Source organism: Oryx dammah, unplaced genomic scaffold (genome assembly GCF_014754425.2).
Source record: "Oryx dammah isolate SB20612 unplaced genomic scaffold, SCBI_Odam_1.1 HiC_scaffold_2, whole genome shotgun sequence".
NCBI lineage: Eukaryota > Metazoa > Chordata > Mammalia > Artiodactyla > Bovidae > Oryx > Oryx dammah.
Genome location: NW_024070186.1, coordinates 172,789,804 through 172,813,617, shown reverse-complemented (window position 1 = coordinate 172,813,617; position 23,814 = coordinate 172,789,804). Strand labels below are relative to the sequence as shown.

The 23,814-nt window shown below is 48.6% G+C and overlaps 1 protein-coding gene across 1 annotated transcript in view; it reads right to left on the bottom strand.

Annotated features, from left to right (window-relative positions):
- The window catches only part of XYLT1 (xylosyltransferase 1), a 349,644-nt gene that overhangs the window by 144,142 nt on the left and 181,688 nt on the right, over nucleotides 1-23,814 (bottom strand). Inside the window, exon 4 of the mRNA XM_040266531.1 lies at nucleotides 15,409-15,919. Within this exon, the coding sequence (XP_040122465.1) occupies nucleotides 15,409-15,919 (511 nt within the window). The remainder of the gene's footprint in view (nucleotides 1-15,408; nucleotides 15,920-23,814) is intronic.

Sequence of the window (23,814 nt, the reverse complement as noted above, 5' to 3'; positions counted from 1 at the left end):
ACCATCCCAATAGGACTACAATCGGGCTCCTCGACCAAGGCACTATTGACATTTTGGAACAGAAAATGCTTGTGGGGGCTGTTCTGTGTACAGAAGGAGGTTTGTTGGCACCCCTGGTCTCCACCTAGCAGCTGCAAGTAGCACCATGCCCCCCATCAGGTTGTGACACCAAAAATGTTTCCAGATATGGCCAGATGCCCCTTGGGGCCCAACTGCCCCATCAGGAACTGGGAGGAAGGGAAGAACTGGAGAGGACAGATCATTTTTCCAGGTCAGTGCTTCTCCAAGTATGGTTCTGGAGTAGCAGCTGTTAGATATGTAATTTCTTAGGTCCATTCGAGATCTGGAACAGCATCTCTGGGGTGGAGGCGGTGGGTACGGGAGCCCATGTATTAAGGAGCTCAATGTACAAACCACTATCTGTGGGGCATACAAGAGACTTGCCGGGATCTCAGAAGGTTGGGATGTAGGGCCTTCAGTAATCTGAAACCTGACTAGGGCTCTTGTGAAGAAAGCAGATCCCTTTAGGAGGATGAGGATGTTCTAGAAGTTTCCAACATCTGTACATGACTAACACCGGATAGAATGGGCTGCCACATCTAGTACTGCATGTTTGAAGGATAGTCTGAAGGCATATATCGAAATTGAAAACAGAGAAGCCTTTGGACCCGCCAATTCTATTTCTCAGATGTTCCGAGCGGTCAATCCCCAAGAGAATTAAGCTCTAGTGTCTTAAGGCATCCATCATAAGCAGCTGCTGCTGCTTCTGCTGCTAAATCGCTTCAGTCGTGTCCGACTCTGTGTGACCCCATAGACGGCTGCCCACCAGGCTCCGCCGTCCCTGGGATTCTCCAGGCAAGAACACTGGAGTAGGTTGCCACTTCCTTCTCCAATGCACGAAAGTGAAAAGTGAAAGTGAAGTCACTCAGCAACTCCATGGACTGCAGCCTACCAGGCTCCTCTGTCCATGGGATTTTCTAGGCAAGAGCACTGGAGTGGGGTGCCATTGCCTTCTCCTCATAAGCAGCAAGTTAGCTTTTCTCCCATGTACCTAGACTGGTACAGCTTATGCACTATCTTTGGGAGAGTTGAGAAAAGACACACCCAGTAAAGCAAAAACCTGGCAACAACCTAAATGCCCATCAGTAGGGGAATGGTTAAACTGCAGTGAAGCCATACTCCAGAGTCACAGTCAGCCATGACAAAGAATTATACAGACAATAAAAGAGACTGGGTAAATAAACATTATATTGGGAAAAGATGGGGGCAAGAGGAGAAGGGGGTGACACAGGATAAGATGGTTGGATGGTATCACTGACTCAATGGACCTGAGTTTGAGCAAACTCAGGGAGACAGTGGAGGACAGGGGAGTCTAGCGTGCTGCAGTTCGTGGGGTCACAAAGAGTCAGACATGACTTACCAACTGAACGATAACCATCTCCTAAGACGGATACAGGTCTCAGACCCATTCAAATGAAAAAAGCAAAAAGCAAGTTCCAGAACCAGATATCAACTGCATATGATTTTTGAATTTTCCCATGTCCCAAACCAGGTTCTATATTCTTGTAGGCTCCAGATTCTTATCATTTATGAACACTTCATTCCAAAACCAACATTTTTGCAAGTGTTGATTTTAAAGATCTAAACAAAACCGAAAATGTATTTGCAGTGGTTCCCTGTCCCATGTTTTTAAAGACTTTCCAGGTATTTGCTGTGTTTTCCAGGTGTTTGAAATAATGAGGATGCATATGGTCCCACTTGAATAAATGTATTATAACAAGCTTGCTTTCTGTAGTATTTGAGCAAGCTTTAAAAATTAAAAAAATATATTTTCTGCTTCCTTTTTGCTGCCCTGTATTCTCCCCATCCTTTCACTCTGGCCGCTGGAAACATCCTTTCACTGGCCGGGCTCCTGGCAGCCTCCCTGTTACTCAGCCGGGGCTTCCTGCTCGAACCGTGCCACGCTCCGAGGTAAGCTATTAACTTGCACTTTGTGCCTTATCCTCCATTCTGATTTAGGGCAACATAAACCCTCCTCAAAATTCCGAGGAATAAATTAATTTACTAATTTCGCCATTAGGAGTTTATCAAAGCGAGCCCTATTTCAACTGTCCTTTAATCAATCACCATTTTCCATGTTTATCTCCTATTCAATTTTTACCACGGGGTTCTCTATACATCAATTTGCCTGATGCTCTTCCTACATATGTTTTAAATTACTTTATCATTGTATAAATTTCACAGCCATTAAAAGGCTCTAATACCGGAATGGCTGACATGGTGTTAAAAATTGGATTCAATTCCATGGGGTAATAAATTGTGACCTAAATCCAATCTCTCATGGGTGACTGAAGGATACAATGAAAAATTATTGCTTTGTCATTTTTACACTAACACAAATATACCATGGCAACTAGAAACCGGCAGAAAAAAATGGAAAGCCACTGCTGCTGGCTGTTTTTCACTCACACAGCTTTGCAGGTGAGTCCTGAGGGTCTCAGATGGGATGAGCTCCCCTCCAGCCCCAGGTGAATTACCTGACTGCATGGATCTCTTTGCAACAGACGGATAGAGCTCCAGGAGGAAGTTAAACTGCAGCTTCAAGGCAGCCACTGCTGCAGGCAGAGAAGCACAGAGGTTCAACATTTCTCCTCTGGCACCAAAGCCTCTGAGCTCAGAGCCTCGCTCTGCCACTGAGCAAATGTGTGATTTTAGGTAAGTTTCCTCCCTCTCTGTGTGTCAGTTTCCTGGAATACAGAATCGTTAGAAGAATAAATGATCTATTAAATCATGCAGCTGAAACACTTAGGACATGGTCCCTGGCATTCAGCAATTCCCAGGTCAAGACACAGTCCCTGCCATTTAGCAATTCCCAGGTCAAGACAGTCCCTGGCATTCAGCAATTCCCAGGTCAAAGTTAAGCATTATTATTTAAGCATAGGTTCTCGCACAGAGACCTCAGCGCCCTGCTCTTTTTGACTGCAGGGAAGGAGAGTAATGAACAGCTAGGTGTTAACATTGCCTCTGCGTTTCCCTTGTCTTTGGAGAAACTGGATTAGTCATTCGACACATTTCGAAGGTGGGTTTACTAAAGGCACCGCTGAGCAGAGAGGCTGAAAGCCTGGGTTTTGAAGTCAGGCAGACAGAACGGAATCTGAAGTTGTAAAGTTCTCCCCACACGCAAGGGTGACTTTGGGCAAGCTACTCGACTTCACCAAGGCTCAGTTTCCCCATGTGTAACATGGGTTAATGAACACACTTTGCTTAGCAGGGTCTGGTGATACGACCTGGAACACAGACAGGTGAGACTTGGCCTCATGGCTATGTGGGGGCTGCAGATGACTCTGGCCACTCCAGGATAATGTGATGTGTGTTCCAGCGGGGAGCAGGTATGCTGATTTGGGAGGTACACAGTCTGGGTTCCTCATGGAGATGTGAGGAGAGAGTCCCAGAAGACTTCCAGAAGGAAGTGATATTAAAATGAACTGCTAAGCTTTGACCGACAGAGAGAGAAAAAGCAAGCTGGTTATGTTGGTTTGTCAGGTGGCTCAGAGGTAAAAAAAAAAAAATCTACGTCCCGATGCAGGAGATGCAGATTCCATCCCTGGGTCAGGAAAGTCTCTTGGAGAAGGAAATGGCGACCCACTCCAGTATTCTTGCCTGGAGAATCCCATGGCCTGGCGGGCTACACTCCAAGGGGTCACCAAGAGTCAGACATGATTTAGCAACTGAGCATATGTTCACTGGTTTGTGCAAAGAGGAAGGACAAGCTTGCACCGACTGTCATCCACAGGCCACAGTGAGGGCCAGGCCTGGGCTCTTTTTCTGCACGAGGTCTCTGATTTCCCAGCCCTAAATGGCACACATCACCAGCTGCTCCCAAAGGAAGGAATGGCTCAGAGCAAAAGAAACTGTCCTGGTGGCTCGCCACTGTCTGCCTGGTCTTAGAGCAGGTTCTGGGTGAGACACACGGAAGCTGAGAACAGCATCATAACCTGCCCAGCTGGGGAAGCAGGCCCACATGCCCACGTGGAGGCTGGCTTCCAAACCATAATAATCTACTGCTGATTTTTAACAGGTGCTTGTAAATATTCGCTGGCTGAGTAGAGGGAAAAAGTTAAATATTCTGAAACACAGTAATTCAGGCAGCAAGCTGAGGAGGCAGGAGGGGCATTGGACATTTCATAGGTAAGAAGTGAGGCTCAGAGAAAACAAGGGCCTTGTCTGAGGGTCTGGCAGCTCGCTCAGTGGCAGAGGGGACCTCTAGGCTTCCCAGGAGAGCCTGATTCAGACCTTCCCCTAAGCCTGCCTGAGCTCAGTGATAGCCAGACTGCCCAGGGCCTAGCACCTGCATGAGTCTGCTTCATCACTGGAGGCGTTGAGGGTTTCCCTCTGCTGCTCGAAGGTCCTGGGAAACAAAGGTGCCACTGGAGGCGAGGCCCCCAGGAGTGGGCAGCTCGAGCCCAGGCTGGGGTGGGGGTCCAAAGGCATCAGGGCCCAAAGGTATAAGGAGCATGGTTCACTGGAGGGGAGCTGTCCCCAGGTCCAGTCTGCCAGAACCTTGCCCATCTTTGGGGTTGATCTTCCCTTGACTCTCTAGAGACTTCAGTTTGGTCCCTACCAAACTGATGCTACCAGATGCCTACCAGATTCCTCTGCTCCATTCTTCTCACTCAAGACAAAGACACAGATCATCTAAATCCACTGGAATTAAAATCCGGCTGGGAAGATGATGGATCGACCCTCCTGCACACACTCAGAGGTCCCCTAGTGGTCTTGTTAATTCTTCTACTTCCCTACACAGTCCTACCACCCCAGGGCCTTTGCACATGATGTAGCCTTGTCTGAGAATATCACCCCCGCCACCTGCCCTTTTCCTAGTTAACTCCTCCCACTCTTCATCTCTCAGTCCCACTAAAACTCAACCGCATGTCTCTGCAGACTTGGTGGCGCTGTGGCAATCTCGCACTTACGTTTGTGCTCACTGGACTCCTGCGTCTCCCCTCCCATGTTTAACAGGCTGCCAACTCCACAGGGATGGGGATTCTGTCTGTTTTCCTCCCAAACAAAGCCCCCAAATCTGGGGCCCAGCATAAAGGGTGGATGCTCACTGGATAACTCCTGCATGAGCAGATGCTAAAGGGAGCTGAAGACAAACATTCTCAGTCCCCAGCTGGTGGCTGTGCCATTCACGGACTTCTAACCGTTCCATTCACTTCACTTCGTCCTGTGCACACAGGTCTCTGCAGAGCTCCTGGGAGGGGCAGGTTGAGCCATGGAAACTCAAAACAACTGTATTGTGTTCTTACCCAGGGAGGATAAGACTGCAGCCTGTGATGTGCCAAGCAGTGGCTGTTCACAGATGAGTAAGACAGAGTCCCTGATATGTGGAGGGCGGGTCTGAGGCAGAGACAGGTAGACAGTAGGGGTCACTTTCTAAGAGCAAATGCTGTTGGCTCTGCAGACATCGGATCTGCCTGCTCACTTCTGCCTTTGTTATCTATTCTATTTAAGTCACTCAGTTGTGTCTGACTCTTTGCGACCCCATGGACTGTAGCCTACCAGGCTTCTCCGTCCATGGGATTTTCCAGGCAAGAATACTGGAGTGGGTTACCATTTCCTTCTCCAGGGGATCTTCCCAACCCAGGGATCGAACCCGGGTCTCCCGCATTGGAGGCAGGCGCTTTAACCTCTGAGCCACCAAGGAAGCCAGCCTGAAATATACCAGCCAACTCCCAACAGCTCTCCCAGCTTCCAACTAGCCCCTACAGTCTATTGTCAACATACAGCCAGGGGATCGTGTTAAACATATCGGGCCAGCACCCCGACTCCCCAGTCCTGCTCAGATCCTTCTAGCAGATCCCACAAGTCACTCAGATAAGGACAAAATTCCTACTGGCCTGCAAAGCCCCAGATTAGCCAGGGTCTCTGCCAAGCTGCTCTAAGTAGCAGTCCACAAATGCAGGGTAATCAATGAGTTCCCAGTCCCCTAGACTCTAGGGATCCTTGTGAGCACATGAGAAGGGGGAAAAAGAAATCCATCTAACCATGATCCCCTTGTCTCAGATGCACTATGAAAGGCTTGGGAAATGTATGCCTGAAGTTTCTGAATGAGTGTGCCCAGATGAGGCCAGGAAGGGCATCAATCCCACTCTTTCAGGAGCTGCTGTTTCGATCTTCTTTCCCTGCCTAAACCTTTCAGCTCTGCCTTTCAGGCATGGCAGTTAGGGAACAAACACACCCTAAAGACAAGTTTCAGAGTGAAGGACAGAGCCACGCAGCTGGCAGGCCATTCCTGGAGGAGGAAGGGGAGGTGGAGGCGGGGGGAGGTGCAGGGGCGCATTTATGGTATTTCCCATAACTGCACATTTAGCTTTCTCAAATGCCACATGGTTGGCAGCTGAATTTCTTCACTATTCCAAGACGGGGAGTGGGGAAAACACCACGGTGCTCCTCTGTCCATAGGATTTTCCAGGCAAGAATACCGGAGTGGGTTGCCATTCCCTTCTCCAGGGGATCTTCCTGAACCAGGGGTTGAACCTGGGTCTCCTGCATTGCGGGCAGAGTCTTTACCATCTGAGCCACCAGGGAAGCCCCATTTAGAAGGTGAAGGCAACCTGAGTTGGTTTACAGGGAACCCCCTTCCGATGGGGGGCCTTGGAGCACTGTTTGCCACATGACCTGGCACACAGCAGAGCTCAATAAATGTTTGCCCACGGTTAGGCTTTAGTGGTCTTTGTGCCCCAAAGAAACCCCTGAGCCCAGACCACCAACTGTGGTCAACCATCCAGTCCATCAGACAATCCCAACAGCATTTTCCTCTCTACCATATCCTCTCACGGGGGCTGTTGCAAGGACCTTCCCACGACTTCCCTGTTTCCACTCCTTCTTTAAAACTAAATCAGGTCTGCAGTGGGATTGGTGGATCATATGGTAGTTCTATCTTTAATTTTTTCAGGGACCGCCAAGCTATTTTCCACAGCACCTGCACCATTCGGCATTCCCACCAACAGCGCACCAAAATGAAAATTTCTTATCTTCACCAACAGTTGTGCTTTTTGGATAACAGTCACTCTAACATGTATGAGGTGATATCTCATTAGGTATTTATCCAAAAGAATTAAAATCAGCATCTCAAAGAGATACGAGCATGCCCATGTTCACTGCGGCATTTTTTTTTTTTTAATGAAAGCCAAGATGTGGAAACAACATAAATGACCACTGACAAATAAAAGGATTAAAAAATTTGGTATACACTCACAATGGAATATTACTCAGCTTTAGAAAAGGACTCCTGCAACTTGTAACAGCATGGATGAGTCTGGAGGACATTATGCTGAGTGAAATAAGTCAGACACAGAAGGATAACTGCTGAATGATTCTTCTTATATAAGGAATGTATAACAGACTCAGAAGCAAAGAGCAGAATGGTGACTGCCAGAAGTGGGGGAAGGGGAATGGGGTTCAGTGGGTACAAGGTTTCAGCTGAGTAAGATGGGTAAGTTCGAGCGATTACAATATTGTGCCTGTAAGTGAAAAGACACTACTGGGCCCTTAAAATCGGTTCAGAGAGCAGATCTGATGTTAAGTGTTCTTTATCAAAATAAAATAAGACGAAAAACTTAAAAGCAGCATAAAGTTTTAAAAATAGCGAAATCAGATCATGTTTAAACTGTTCAGTTCCTGCGGCTCACATTTCATTGATATCAATATCAGAACACCTGGTTGCAGCCTGGCCGTCCCCCTAGGATGTGAACCTTCCTCCTCCTACTCCCCTCACTGCTCCCTTAACTTCAGCCACACTCACCTTGTGGATGCTTCCAGAACATGCCAAGCTGTTTGCTAGAACTGTCTCCTCTCCCCAGTGACATTGACATCAAGGATCCTCGGAGAGGCCTTCTGTGGCCACCTAACCTACAGTGTCCACCGCACCCCCGTCTTCTCACCTGCTACGCTTGTCTATGAGTTCTCATCACACCAGGCAGTAGATTGTAGGTCTATTGGTTCGCCTGCCACCTCTGGCCTCTCCTATTAGGGCAGAAGCTCCACGAAGGTGGGGCCGTCGGGTTGCAGAGTCACCATCCAGCTTATGTCGGCAGACCCTGTGCCCTGAGCAGATGCCCTGCGGAGACAAGGCATCCTGTGCTTTTGTCCACTGTTCTGTCCCCAGATCCTAGAGCAAGGGTCAGCAAAGGGAAGCCTACTGCTGCCTGTTTTGGTGTGGCCTGCGAGCTAAGGGCAGTTTTCAAATTTTTAAATAAGTGGAAAAAAGTCTCAAACGGGTAACCTTTCATAACACATGAAAATTATGTGAAGTTCACATTCTGCTGACTGTAAATAAAGCTTTATTGGAACACAAACCCAGCCACGCTGATTGTTTATTTATGTACTTCTTGTGGCTGCTTTCTTGTCAGGTGGAATAGTTGCAACAGAGACCATGCAGCCTGCAAGGCCCAGACTTACCATCTAGCCTTTCACAGAACACATTTGGGGAGCACTGGCCTGGGACGTCACCTGGCACTTACCGGGTGTCCAGTGAATGGGGTTTGATGATTTTTTTCTAGACTCACTATGGTCAGAGTCCCACCCTTTCCTTAAAAGTCCAAGGAAGACCTTTGGGATTTTATTTCAACCACAGTGAACTGTGACTGGAAACCTCCCTGTTACTGGGTTTGCACCCTCCTCAGCATGAGATGAAAATGAGTCAGCATTTCAGCATGAGATGGGCCCTCTATGAGCCTTGCCTTTTGGCCTCATCCAGTTGGCTGGGCTGCAGGAGGGTCATCTGACTGCTGTCCATGAGCTGTCCATGGCTGTTCCCTCCTTGTCTCATCTGAGCACTGCAGCCAAGATCCTTAGGAGAAAGCAGCATCCCTGCCTGACAGATGGGGACACTGAGGCAGGAGCTCAACCCAGGGCCCTGGTGCAGCAGAGCTGACCTCCATGTCTCCTTTCTCCTCCCTGCCAGGCTGCCAGCCATCGTTCCACACTATTCATGTGTACAGTCACCCCACTGCCCTCAGGGTGTGGAGATGTCTGGGAGCCAGCCTTACTGCAGCTGGCGGTACCATCTGCCAGTCTCTTTCTGTCACAGACAACAGCCTCCTCACACCCCCACCCCTGGCCACCTCTGGCCAGAAGCACATTTGTCGGGAGACTCTGGTGTCCTGCAAAGCCTGATGGGTAGATGGGTTGCTGCATCCAGGGACAGCTGCCTTGTCATCAGAAACCTCCTTCCTGTCCATCCTCACCCCAATACTGGAGCTGCTGCCCCAGCCACGTACACATGCTTGTAACTTTGCAGCCAGTCGGCTGACTCAAAAGAGAGTCCTTGCTCATCACTCATTAGAGAACCATCAGCCACTTGGGTCCAGAGTCCCCATAAAGCCCACCCTGCTCCCAGTGACTGCTTTCCCTGGAACTTCTGTTTTTATTTCTCATTCTTCACCTGGACACTGGCTTTACCTGGTAGAGCAAAGGGTGAGGAGGTGCCAGAGGAACTGGGGTAATGGGTGGGGTCTCTCTTGAAATTTTTTTTTTTCTCTTTGAGGTATTTCAACTCAAGGTAGAAGGAGGTTGGTCGCCCATGAGGGCTATTGGAGACAGCATCTCAACATTTGAAAGTGAAAAGTGAAGATCAGACCCTGTAGACTATACAGTCCATAGAATTCTCCAGGCTAGAATACTGGAGTGGGTAGCCTTTCCCTTCTCTAGGGGATCTTTCCAACCCAGGGATCAAACCCAGATCTCCTGAATTGCAGGCAGATTCTTTATCAGCTGAGGCACCAGGGAAGCCCAAGAATACTGGAGTGGGTAGCCTATCCCTTCTCTGAGGAACTTCCCAACCCAGGAATTGAACTGGGGTCTCCTGCTTTGCAGGCAGATTTTTTTTTTTTTTTACCAGCTGAGCTATGAAATTAAAAGATGCTTACTCCTTGAAAGGAAAGTTATGACCAACCTAGACAGCATATTAAACAGCAGAGACATTACTTTGCCAACAAAGGTCCATCTAGTCAAGGCTATGGTTTTTCCAGTGGTCATGTATGGATGTGAGAGCTGGACTATAAAGAAAGCTGAGCACCGAAGAATTGATGCTTTTGAACTGTGGTGTTGGAGAAGACTTTTGAGAGTCCCTTGGACTGCAAGGAGATCCAACCAGTCCATCCTAAAGGAGATCAGTCCTGGGTGTTCATTGGAAGGACTGATGTTGAAGCTGAAACTCCAATACTTTGGCCACCTGATGTGAAGAGCTGACTCATTAGAAAAGACCCTGATGCTGGGAAAGATTGAGGGAAGGAGGAGAAGGGGATGACAGGGGATGACAGAGGTTGGTTGGCATCACCGACTCGATAGACATGGGTTTGGGTGGACTCTGGGAGTTGGTGATGGACAGGGAGGCCTGGCGTGCTGTGATTCATGAGGTTGCAGAGTCAGGCACAACTGAGCAATTCAACTGAACTGAACTGAACTGAGCTACCAGGGAAGGCGACATTTAATTGTTCCAAATATAATGAGGCATTGCCTGCCTAGAATGCCTCTTTCAGGTCAAATGGTCTTCACTGGGAAAGACATGTCTGCCCCTCACCAGGGTTGGTGTGTCCCTTGTGGCCAGGGTTCCCCAGGGAAGGTGTGGTCCAGGAAGGCTTCCCCGAGGTGGTGGCATTTAGGCTAAGATCTGGAGAGGGAAGAGGTGAGAGCCACAGCAGATGGGGGGTGGTGGGCAGTAGGGGCAACAATGGAGGTGGCGTGGACGAGCATGAGAGAATAACTGAAGCACACAGGGCCTTGTCTGAAGATCAGAACGAGAGAACTGCAGCTGGGCAAGGGGCAGTCACCATGCAGCGGGCCCTCCACTCTTCAATACCCTCTTCACTTATTCCACCACCACTGTGACGCTGCAGCTGACAGCCAAACACATTCTCTGTACCTTACCTGCCTGTGCACCAGGCATTTCACACGCATGATCCCGTTTCAGCCAACAACCCTATGAGAACAGGGCACAATGATCTGTGCCCATTTTACAGATGAGAAAGCTGAGGCACAGGAAGTCAGAGTCACACGGCTAGCAAGGACAGAACCAGGATGCAAAACCCAATGTCTGCAGATCTTTGGATGGAAAACTGTTCTTCCAGTCCACGCCACCCTGGGCCCTCCATACAACATGGTTCAATTTCCATGAAACTTGAGGAAATCCTGTTGGGAGTGCCTGGAGGCCCTGTGGTGATTCTGGAGCCCAAGGAAGGAATCTGAGGTGAGGTGAGGGCAGTGGGGTCAGGGCCACTGGGGCCAGGAATATGGGAGGGGGTAGGGACTGGTGACATGGAGCACGGGGGCTCTGGGAGCAACGAGGGGCCACTGCAGGATTAGAAATAAGTCTCTCTGAGGCCAGGCTTGGAGTCCGATGAGACACATGGCATCTCACTCCTCGTGGCTCTGATTGGATGGTCTACAGATTGATCCTTTCTTTGTGAAAACGTGTCAGCATCCTAGCTGCTTCCTCCAGGAGGCAGAGAGTGGAGCTGGTGGGTCACAAAGGCAAGGAAGGTGTCCGCACAGAGCACACCACTCCGGGGCTCTAGACGCTTCTTTTCCCCTGAACGCTGCTGGGGTACAGGGACTGGAGGCATGGGGGTGGGAGCAACCGCAGCACTTAACACCAGCTGACATTTAACACCTATTCCCTGTCTTGGAATTTTTCAGACTTCCAGCCATGAGGAATTGTTTCCTTAATTATATTCAACTTCCGGCATCCTGTCGGATGATGCTGAGCTTGGCAAGGTGACAAACAGTGCCCACGTCTGCGTGTGGACGTGTATGTCTGCATATGTTTACACACATGCTGACTTCCCCTCTCCTCTGCACTGGCTTCCTCACTGAACTGGACAGAAAAGGACCACAGAGCTGAAGCTCAAATCCCTCCTGAGCGGAGGGAAATCCGAGTGCCATGGTTTCCAGAAAGGAAACACCATCTCCGTATGGGGTGTAATTACATCTTAGCTTTCTGCAGAAGAATAGTTTATGGCTTAAATGCTATTAATTGTAAGCCGTTTTGTTCCACGGGAAGTTGTTCATTGATAACTACCCAATTAGGGTTATTTTGCAATTAGTCTATTCACAGTAAATTTATTGCAAAAGGGGGAGGCTGCGGTGCAGTGAATGAAGTCCCTGTTGGGGCTGGGTGTGCCAAGGCCCTTACACACCAATCTTATCAACCAGCTCCCAGGCCCCCAAAGGGTGTGACACCTTGGCCGACTCAGCTGAGATCAAGGGGGATGCCCTGTGCTGCACAGCCTCATTGGGGGTGTCTCAGAGGGACCCCAATAAGTGTGGGGACCCCTTCCTCCACTGGCCACAACAGCCCTCTTGCTCCCTACAAACATGCAGAGAAGAGGTCCTTCTCTTCCAACTACAGATGGCAGAGAGAGACAACTAGCAGGTTTAGGACATCCCCAAGGTCTGAGAATTTGGACTAAGGTGAAACTGCCTGCCTCTTGAGAAGGGGAAGGATCTGGCGTGCTTGCAGGCTCTGGCACCTGAGAGCTAACACCAGCCCCACCGCCTGCTGGTTGTACACCTCTGCCCATGGACTAAACCTCTTTGAGCCTCCATTTCCTCATCCATTAAATGGGTTGATAAAGAGACCGACCTCACAGGGCTGGTATGAGGGTTCAATGGGGTGGAAGGCAAGTGTTGGAGGTACTACTACACGGACTTGGTACCTGGCAGGGATCAGCAAACTATGGCCCCAAGGGCCATGTCCTACCCACAGCCTTTCATAAATTGAGTTTTTTTCAGAATAACCAAGTGCACTTGTGTATATACCGTCCTGGCTGCTTTTGTGATACAACAGCAGAGTTGAGGCGTTGTGATGGAGACTGCAAGGCCTATGAAGCCTCAAATATTTACTCTCTGCCCCTTTATAGAAAAAGTGTGACAACCCTTGGTACCCCATGAGTGCCCCCTGCTATTCTCAAGGAAAGACAGGCAGCTCAGGCCTCTGCCAGGCCACGTGCTAGGTAAGGGAAAGATTTTGGAAACATCTCCGCTTATCAGTTTAAACATCTGTACCACTATCTGCCAAGTCAACAACATAATGGGAACCCCGGGACCGCTTAGACAAGAGTCCCTGTGCAAGGGAGACATGAACCTTTTCTTTTTAAACCTTTCTATTGCAGAGTATAGTGGAGACACACATTTCCATCTGAATACTTTAAAATACAGATGAATTTGAGGTAAGGGTTGAAGCTGTTTCCACTGCACCCTGCCCAGAGGGGGCCCCATGAAGGGTTTGCCATGGACCCTTCCAGGCCTCTCTACCCACTCACCCACATGGCCACCCCCGACCTGATCCATACCCTCCATCCTGTGAGCGAGGGTCAACAGAGAAGCACGTGTGAGGGATGAGGAGCTGAATTTCAGCTCAAGTTCAGCCTCTGGGTGACCTTGACCATAAGCCTCCTCCTCTCTGGGCCTTGTTTCTTATCTGTCCAGTGGAGAGACAGAATCAAGATTTCTCTAGAGGTGACCCAGTCCTCTTTTCCTTGGGAACCGTTCTCACCTCGCACCTCCTGCATCAAGAGGGATGCAGGATTGATGAGACATCGGGCATCTACCTGTCTGGCCTCCAAATCCTCTGACGCTGGGGGAGCCAAGAGCCCTCTGCTCCTACCCTGCCACCCAGCCCAGCTCTGCAGTCAGCTTTCCTGAGAATCTGACCTTCTGTCTGGACACCAAGACGGACCCAGCACCTCGTGGGCCTGCTTCTCTTCCACTCATGGACCCCTGCCCCACTCAGGTCTCCCCATGTGTCCGCCACACGATGAGCATTTGTTGGTATTTGAATTTAGAAGCAACAAGGAGGTATTAATATTTGGAACCCTTGGTCGCTTAGTGAGGGACAGCGGGGTACCCCTGGCATTGACTGTGGCCAATGAGAACGAGGGATGACCAAGAGCAAATTGAGAGTGGACCCCCAGAGAGGGCTGAGTTGGAAGACCCTTCGAGTACTTAATGCAGGGTGCTCCCTGAACAGATAAGGAAGCTGGAACCAAAGAGCCGAAGGCACTTTCCCTGTGAGTTCCTGGGAAAACTTGAACTAGAACACACATCGCTCCATTTCCAATGCATCGCTCTCTGTTTGCTCCGAGTGATATCAGCGCTTTCTTCTTTTTAGAGAAGTCTTTGGGACGCCGTCTGCATGGAGAAAGCCATGGAGCAGACTAATTCACAAACTATTTGGGATGTAAGGTCTTCTATAAGAAAAAGAATATCTGTTGACCTGCAGTGAGCTTGTGTGTGTGGCCGCGGGAGGCGGGGCAGGCGTGTGGATGTGGGTGAAAGAGCACTGACTCCCACGAGTTACCTGTAGCCGGAAGGTGGGAACATGAAGGGTCTCCCTTCTCCAAGGTGGGTTTGACACTTTCTGCCATAACATGTATTTATTTATTTATTTATTTGTTTTGATCTTGAGAAAATATGACCTCACCCAGGATGGTGGGATCTCTATCTCAGGATGTCTCCACCTGTAGGCTTGTGAGGCCTCCTACAAGACCTGGGGGAAGTTATTTTATGTCACTCAAGTGAAAAATGACATGCTCCTGACGACAGTGCCAACTTCACTGGGCCACAGATGAGACGAGCTGATTGAATGCAAATTGCCTGTGCTGTGCCTAGGACACCGCGAGCGCTCAGTACCTGTTATTACTCCCCTTCTGCAGGCACTGGAAAAGGTGAAATGAGCCAGCAAGGAACACATGTCAGTGGTGAGAGGTGAGATGCAAAGATGCACACACTGTAATACTTCACCTGTGCAGAGCCATCCCCCAGGCCCCCGGTTTCTGAGGACCCTCCCCTGCACTTATGAACATCACTCTTAGAGCTCCGATCTCATACAGCATGGCAGTGAGAGGTCTGATTTATCATCAGAGGTCATCAGCAAGGAGAAGGGGGCCCAGTGTGGGGCAGGAGGGAGGCTGGTGGTGGGTGGCGGGGCAGAAGGGGAAGGCAACACGGAAGGAAGAAATTGTAGATGGAGGATGTTTTTTTCAGAGCCCCAATGTCAATGCAACCTACAGATCCTTTCAGATCCTATTCAATTACAGTAATATTCATGTCAATTTTAATCCCCATATTCTGCTGAGAGAGAAAACAATCCATACCAATACCATCGCCACCTACACCTTCCACATTAGCCCTGATTGCACTGCATTCTATCCTTTGTCATAAAGGCAACTGGTTAACGCTGCAACAAAAGGTAATTTGATTTGGGGAAACTTCCCACGCAAGATTTTGGAATTCACAGGAAGGTCCAAATCAAATGATCTTGTGTCTTGACTTGGCGTTTGAAAAAAATAGGGCAGTCGCTCCGAGAAGGTCTGCGGACGTGAGCAGAGCAGGGCTGGGGCTTACCTTCGAGCGGGCAGAGCCGAGTCACCCTTTCGGGCATCAGCAGCCCGAGCCTGTGGCGGCAGTAGGTCTCTCCGATCTCCTGGCGGCAGTGCTTGGACTTGGAGCGGGACAGCGCCGAGATGGCCTCCTTGCCCGAGATGTCACACCTGAGGGGCTGGTCGGGCTTGGCCTCGGGGGAGCTGCCCCCGCTCTTGCGGGTGTGGGGCGGTCGGGGGGCGTCTCTGCCGCGGCTACCGTTCACCGCGACCCTCTCGCCGGGAGGCAGCACCTCGTTGGGACCTTTCCCCGGGGATGGACGCCCCCGCCCTTTCTCCTCCTGCTCCCGCTTCCTCTTCAGAAGCTCCTTCTGTCCTCTCGGGGGCTTCTTCGTCAGCTCGGGCTGGTGCTTCTGCTTTTGAGTTCTGGGTGCAAAGTTGCTGTTGTCTATGTTCTCAAAATCCTTGGGCACTGAGTTCTCATTGTTGCTGTCTGTTCGCACTTTCTCTTTCGGCCGGTGAGAGAAGTAGCCCTCCTAAAGAAGACAGAGAAAAAACACAGAAGAGAATCTTGACTGAGCCGTCAGGCTAAGCAGGTGAGCTCTGGAGGATAGGGCTCGTAGGTTTGGAGGTTTGAGCCCTGGGGTCACACGCCCTGCCTTTGCTATGAGCTTCACCTTAGACTTCATGTTAGATCTTTCTCTTTGAACTCCGTTTCTCAACCTGGAAATACAAGACGTTCCAACTAGAAAATAAAACTTTTGCAACCTCTAACGTGCTCGGACTATGATCCTCAATGCTTGTTATTAACCACACTCCCTTTTCATGTAAGTCTCCTTGAGTGTTTCTGCCACTGGAATCGAGACAGTTTGGTTTGAATTTCCTGTTTAAATTCCAGCAGAGAGCGCTGTGATGGTTAATGGCTAGCAAAGCCATAATAAAGCTATAAGGGGAAGAAAACACTGGTAGGATAGTATTTACTTTCCATTGCCTTTAAGACATGCTCCTAGATCTATGCCCATAAGAGAAATGAGACCACGCCATAGTTAATTCTGGAGGGGAGACATCACCAGCTATCTCAGCAGGAATGTGTCCTTTATAGGACAATCCTTACAATGAACCCAAGACTTGGTGACAGTTTTGTGTTTGCGCTTTGACTCTTGATGCTTGTAGCTGGAGCAGAACTGATTAAGTCATCTGGGACGGGGTGAGTCAAGAGAAAAGGCAAGAATCCACTGGGCCAAAGCTAGTCAGTCAGAGGGGACACAGAGGCCATGGAGAATTGAGGCGAATTGACTCTTTAAGTCCACTGCTATAGTAACACACTGGCAATGAGTAGCAATCCTGAGGGCAGACATCCTCATTCATTTTCCTAAATGTGACCATTGAAGGTTCTCAAGGAGGGCGTTGGAGGAACAGAGCTGTGGAGGCAGTGCTGGTGCCCAGGAGGGGCTGCCGTGCAGCGGACACTAAGTGCATCTCCTCCTTTAGCAATCCTGCAAGCTATTGCCTGCCCTGAGCCAAATCCTCCATGCCATTTGTTTTTGTAAATAAAGTTTTATTGAAACACAGCCATACCTATTCATTTATGGGTTGTCGATGCTCACTTTCCTGCTACAACAGCAGAGGTGAGTGGTTGCCATAGAGACTATCTATCTGGCCTGCAAAGCTTAAAATACTTCTATCTGGCCCTTTAAAAAAACACTGCTGACCCCCGTCCTCCAGGACTGTGAGTTTAGAAGGTTCCCCTTCTCTGGGCTTGGTTTGCTTGTCCTTGTCTCCAATGTCCCCATTTGGTCCAGGAATGTGTCTACCCACTTCTTACCTTTGTTTCATCTCCCCTAGCATCAAACACCAATTTCAAAGTCCATAGGAATGAAAGCAACACTAAGATACCTCATGCCCATTCTGTAAGTTGATGTTACTTTTATTCTCATTTTGCAGGTACTGCACTGGCATCAGTGTGACCCATCAAGGTAACCCAGGCGGTTGGTCATGAAGCTGGGATTCAAACCAGATAGGTGGCTGACTTCTGCCCTGGGCCATCAGATCCACCAGCCACTTCCAGGGAGCTGCAGAGCCCTTCTGACCCCCCTCACTCTGTCCCCTTAAGCACGGCAGCCTGATTCCCCTCCCATCCACTCTCACCCAGCTAAACGGATCTGGGACAGGTATGTCATCTCCAAAGAGCCGCCTCTAGGCTGGCCAGTGGCCATCAGGTGTCAGGAAGTCACAGAAGAGGGAGAGGACAGTAAGGAGGAGCCACATAGCGCCAGGGTGGCAGCGGCTGGAGGCAATGGATAGAAGCCTGAAACAAGGAAACGCTGAGAGACAGTGCAGTCTGTGTTCTGTCACAGAGAAGCTGCTGGTCATCCATGGGAGCCGACCTTACATGCTGGTCCATAAAGGGGAACTTCCGGTTCTAACACCTATTTCTGGCTTTTCTTACCTCCCATGTGCGTCTTGTAAGAAATCCCCCTCAAGTAGGGGCCATGCCTCTGTTGTTGAAACCTAATCAAACCTCACTGCTATTCCTCTTTTCTTTCTGTCTGTCCAGAGACCCTTGAAAAATCCCAAGCAGCCTCTCAGATGAATTCTCTGAGCTGTCCCTGTGAGCCAGTCACCATATGCCGCTGATTCACAGGTATTACTTACTGCATGCTGAAAATCACCCCCTAAGGGGTACCCCCTCACTATTTTACAGAAAGAGGCGCCAAGGCTTGCTTGTTGCTTTCACCCACTTGGGCATGTTATCAGGTGCCAGGCAGTGTGCTAAGCCCGTCCATGTGGTAAATCATTTAACCTTCAGAAGTAAATTCTGAAGTAACAGAGGCAGATACTACCATTCCCTCATCTTACAAAAGAGGGGAAAAAAGCTTGGGGATATTCAATGATTTGCCTGACGTCATTTAGGGAAGGCTGTGAACTTGCACCTGTCTAATTCTAAAACTTGTGGTAGTTTTGTGCTTCTTCTGTTCAGTTGAAAGGTCAAGGGTGGAGCATTTAGTGTCCCTTCTCTGTGACAGAGTGGATGGGGTCTTTGCATACATTAGCCTAAGTTGGAATGGACTGGATGGGAGGATGCTTTTCAATAAAGCTCTTGACAAATATTCTAGTTCTCTTCCTTCCTGGCACGTGATACAATTGCACTTACCATCCCCTGCAAATGAGGTGCAGCCAAGCAACTTGCTGTGGCCAAGCCAAGTGACCGGGGCCAGGCACATGTTGCCTTGTCCCTTCTTCCCCGGTAGCATCCAGCCACACTCCCGATGGTGAAGGCCCTGCAACTCCACCAGCCCTCCATGGGCAGAATAAACCTCTGCAGATTTCTGTCCCTGAGGTTTGGGTATCTTTGTTACTGCAGCATGGTCTAACTCATCCTGATTAATACAGGAGACAACTATCTGCTTTCTTCCTCTTAGCTGACCTCAGATACAAGACCCAATTTCATATTACTTTTTGCCCCTAAAAGCCAAAAAATCAGTTTGATGACACTTGCTGTCCAAGGATGTGAGTTTAAATTCTGTCCCTAAGCCCATTTTCTAGAAGTTAACAAGAAGGCAGAGAGTAAGCAGAAACCCCCACAGCCACGTGTATCCACTCTTATCAAAAACGTCCTAAGTACAGTGCCTGGGTTGTTCTGTTTCCTTGTTAACTTAACAATCACCAGTTTATCCCCTGAACAGAAAACCTCCATAAAAATTTCAAAAGCTCACATTCTCCACTACTTTCTGGCAGGACTTCTTTAAGCAACACCAGACACAGGAAACACTGTAATCAATGAAGCTAATCTGACCATCAGAAAACGGCTGGTTCCTCTGGTTAATTTGTGACATCGGGACCAGGGGCCACCATCAGTTCTAATAAGACTTGAGATTAATAAGGGTTGTCCACTCAGAGACACCCACACAACAGGGACTGTCAGCTCTGCGTGACCCCATGGCCTTCCCCCTGGCCCCACGTGCTACTCAGCTGTCAAGGGAAACCAAAAGATTTGAGTGTAAGAGGAAAGGGAAATATTTTGTCTTCTGGCATGAAGAGCTCACAGGTATTCAATAGCTTCCAGAAAAGTCACTGAGGCATAGTCAGTGAGAATCAGGCATCACTCAGGAGCCTAAGATCTCAGTCACACTGAGTCAGGGCTGTTTTCTACAGCAGTTGATGAGTTCTCCAACACCTTCCCCCAGCGGTTTTCTTTCTTCTTTTTTGTGCACTTTATTTTACTGTGGTGAGAACACGTAACAGGAGATCTACCCTCTTGGCAAACATTTTAAGTGCCCCATACAGTCTGCTACCTACAGACACAAGGCCATACAGCAGATCTCTAGAATACATTCACCCTACACCACCAAGACTTTATGCCAGCCACTGGCCACTACCATCCTACTCTCTGATTCTCTGAGTTTGATTGTTTTATTTATTTATTTAAAGTTGAAGGCAGACTCTTTTTTTGGTGGGGGGTCATGCCACGTAGCATATGAGATCTTACTCAGTTCCCCAGCCAGGGATTGAATTTTCACCCTCTGATTTGGAAGCACAGAGTCTTAACCACTGGACCACCAGGGAAGTCCTGAATTTGACTATCTTAGATTCTCATGTAAGTGGATCAAGCAGTATTTGTCTTTCTGTGTCCAGCTTATTTCATTCAGTATTAACATCCTCTGGGCTTCCCTGGTGGCTCAGATGATAAATAATTCACCTGCAATGCAGAAGACCCGAGTTTGATCCCTAGGTCAGAAAGTTCCCCTGGAGAAGTGAATGGCTACCCACTCCAGTATTCTTGCCGGGAGAATTCCATGGACAGAGGAGCCTGGTGGGCTATAGTTCATGGGGACACGACTGAGCAACTTTCATTTTCATCCCTCTTTCATACCAGCATCCTTGAATTTCATCCATGTTGTCACATATGGCAGGATTTCCTTCTTTTTCTAGACTGAACAATATTCTGTTGTACGAATACACTACATTTGCTCTATTCCTTTATCCCTCAACCCTTCTATACCTTGGAGAAGTATCACTCACTTTCCTCTTAACTCTTCACCTGCTTGCCAAGAGGCTAATGGGCCTCAGTTTTTCTCTCCTCTCCCTGGAGAATCAAGATCCAGACATCCAGGCCCAGGTTCCCTTCCCTGTACCAACCAACTGTGGGAGGTTTCCAGGCAAACACATGTGAAATAGTCATCATACCTTTAGTAGCCATGTCCCCTTAAACTCTGTCCCTTCATGCACCTTGTGTCCCTAATCCCCTCGAGCACCCAGTGAAGCCACAGCATGAATCCTAATGAAGGGGAGGAAACTAGGGTACAGGGAAGTGGAATAACCTGACCAAGAAATGAAAGTGATGCTGGAAGTGTGATCCAAACTCTGCCTGCCTCAGTTTCCTCATCTGGAAAACAGGGATTCGAAAATGAGACATCATGGGTGTTTGGTGATGATGAATGTACATAAAACTTCTGGAGTGTGTCTGCCACACGCAAAGCAGGAAGAAGAAAAAGCAAAGAAGCTTCCCCACCAATTAACACTGGACCTCCACTGTCTCACCCATTATGGTCTCCACCTGGATGACATCGATTATTATTTCTTTTTTTTTTTTTCGATTATTATTTCTTCACGATGATCTACTAGCTGCATCCCTTTTATTCTTAAGCAATCCAACACTCTCACCTTGGGTTATTTATGTAAATGCAACCCTTTGACTTATTTTATTTTAATGTACTTATTACAATGATTGCACATTCAAATGTTCACATGCGAGCTCCAAAACTCTTAATTGCTCTGCTGTTGCCTTACCTCTAAGCTGCTGCTAGAATCCATTTTTATTCCGGAGAAATAATTAAATGCAATAATGTCCTCCACTCCCATTCAACCTTGGGCATGTTTAGAGCCAATTTCAATCAGGTAGAAATATGCCAAGCACAAGATGGCTTTCGAGAGGTGGGTTACGTGACCCAGGCTGCTGTGCTGGAGACACCTGGGTCTGCTTCTGTCCTTCCTGGTTCTTAATAGTTCAGACTTCAGGACGGATTTTTCCTTGCTTGATCAATTGAATCTGCTTGATCAATTGAATCCCCCCTCCTGCCACACCCCAGTCCTGTTTTGGAGTGGAGGTGGGTTCTGAATGCTCCACTCATTGATAAACATTTGCTCTTATTTTTGTGTAGAAAGGACACCAAACAGGAAAGGAGGAGACCCAGGGGTCTGTCTTGCTTTATCGATTGTCAGATTTTCTCATCTATAAGATAACAGGTCCTGTGTGATGCTGCTGAACATTCTCTGAATCGACCATTAATCAATACGATTGACTAACAGAGTTCTGCCATTTCAAATCTTTGAGGAATAGCTGGTGGATTTTAAGAGACCAGGGATGGAGGGGTAGATGGGTGCTCCTAAGCGCATGGTCTCCTCCCTGCTTCATCCTGTGATCGCCTTCTCCAGTAGCACTTTGACCTGGGATAGACGATTTCATCTTCAAATTCCTCATCCATCCCAGGGGCTGCGGCTGGCACCTCTCTCCCCATAACTGAGAACCGCTGAAGCACAGTGACTGAGGCATACAAGGTGATAACGCAACATGCACCTGTTAGAAAATACGTGCACAGTGCTGACTCCGCCCCAGGCTCTGTTTCCAAGCCTTCTGTACCGACTCACTCATCTGATTCTCACGAGGATCCTATGAAAGAAATGCTGTTATTCTTCCCATGTTTTGGATGGGAGTACGGAGGTTCCGAGAAGTTAAGGGACTAAATCCAGCTCTAGGAAGTGGAGGAGCCAGGATTGGAACCCAGGCAGTTGAGGTCTAGAGGCCACACCCACTGACGCTGCCCACCTCTCGGCAGCTCTGAGGACCAGGGAGGGTACCAGAGGGGAGCCCCAGCCAGGTGCACCGTGCAGGCGTGAGGGCGCCCATCCCACCCGCTCACTCATCACCACCCGCTCACTCATCACCACCCGCTCACTCATCACCACCCGCTCACAGCTTTCTTTCCCGCCATGTGGACGCACGGCCAGCTAAGTAGCTGTCCGCTGGTGAACTCAGTGTCTGAGGCTTCAGTCCCATCACCAAGGTGACCAGGGCCATTGAGAGGGACACTTGGGGGAGAAGCCTGCACCTGCTTCCAAAAGGACGGCTGTGCCAGGGCAGTTGCAGTGTGCATAGCTGCACCCAATTAGGACATGCAATTACCCCAGCTGCCAATGCAAACAGACCTCACAGAGGCCCTTCGCTGACTCATTCGTATGCACAAAGAATGGCAGGGCTGGCCAGCACTTAGAAACTCGGGGGCCTCGCCGGGCACAGGCAGGCCAGGCTTTAATAAAACCCTCAATAATAAGCCTGGTGTAATTTAGCAGATTTAGTCATGTTAACGGGATGCGCAGCTTTGGGTGAGGAGGGAGGGAACTGCATGGGTACCACTGGCTTGACTTGGAATCCAGCCTCTGCCCCTTAACTCTGAGATATGGGGAAAGGAACTTAGCCTCTCAGGGCCTCAATCTTCTCATCTACCATAAAAGAAGGGGTCGGAAGACCTACTTTGCAAAGGTGAGGGAGAGATTAAATAATAGGGCACACTCATATTTAATTCTAGTTAACAACAGAACATTTAGCACGAGGCTTGATACATACTCAGCACTCAGTAGACATTTTTAGCTGGTGCTCCATCACCCAGTGAGTAGACTTAAGCCATTTGGAAGGGCAGGGTGGGGAGGTGAAGTGCAATCAAGTCTATCAGGCCTCTGCCACTTGCTCACTGTGTGACCCAGGCACAGTATCTAACATTGAGAGCCTCAGTCTTCCTCTCTGTAAAATGGGCATAATAACTAGTACCTGCCTAATGGCACTTTTATGAGAGTTCAGAGAGTTAACACATGTAAAGCACTCAGGATAAAGCCTAGACCTGAATAAATGTTAGCTACAGTGGATTAAACTGGAATTAATGCTTACAGTGATGATCTAATGAAGTGGTTCACAAAGTGTGCTCTGAGAACCCCCAGGGGGACCCTTAAAGGTCACTACTTTCATCATAATTTGAAGATGTTATTTTCCTTTATTCACTCATCCTCTCACACAAGCATACAGTGGAGTTTTGCAGAGGATCCATGATGTGTGAAATCACAACAGATTGAAAGCAGAAGCAAATGTGAGAATCCAGCTGTCTTCTATTAAGCCAGATATTACAAAGATTTGCAAAAATGCAAAACAATGCCTCTTCTCACGAAATTTGTTTTGGTTGTGTAAAACAATCGTATTTTTCATAAAAGTTTTTACTTATACAGACACGTAATGAGTTATGATTATTTTAAGTAAATCAATAAATAACCATTGTTGAGAATGCCCTAGTTTAAATTTCAGCATATAACAAATAATTGATAGATATAACCTACATAAAGAAAAGCTTCTTGGGGGTCTGAAACAATATTTGAAAATAGAAGG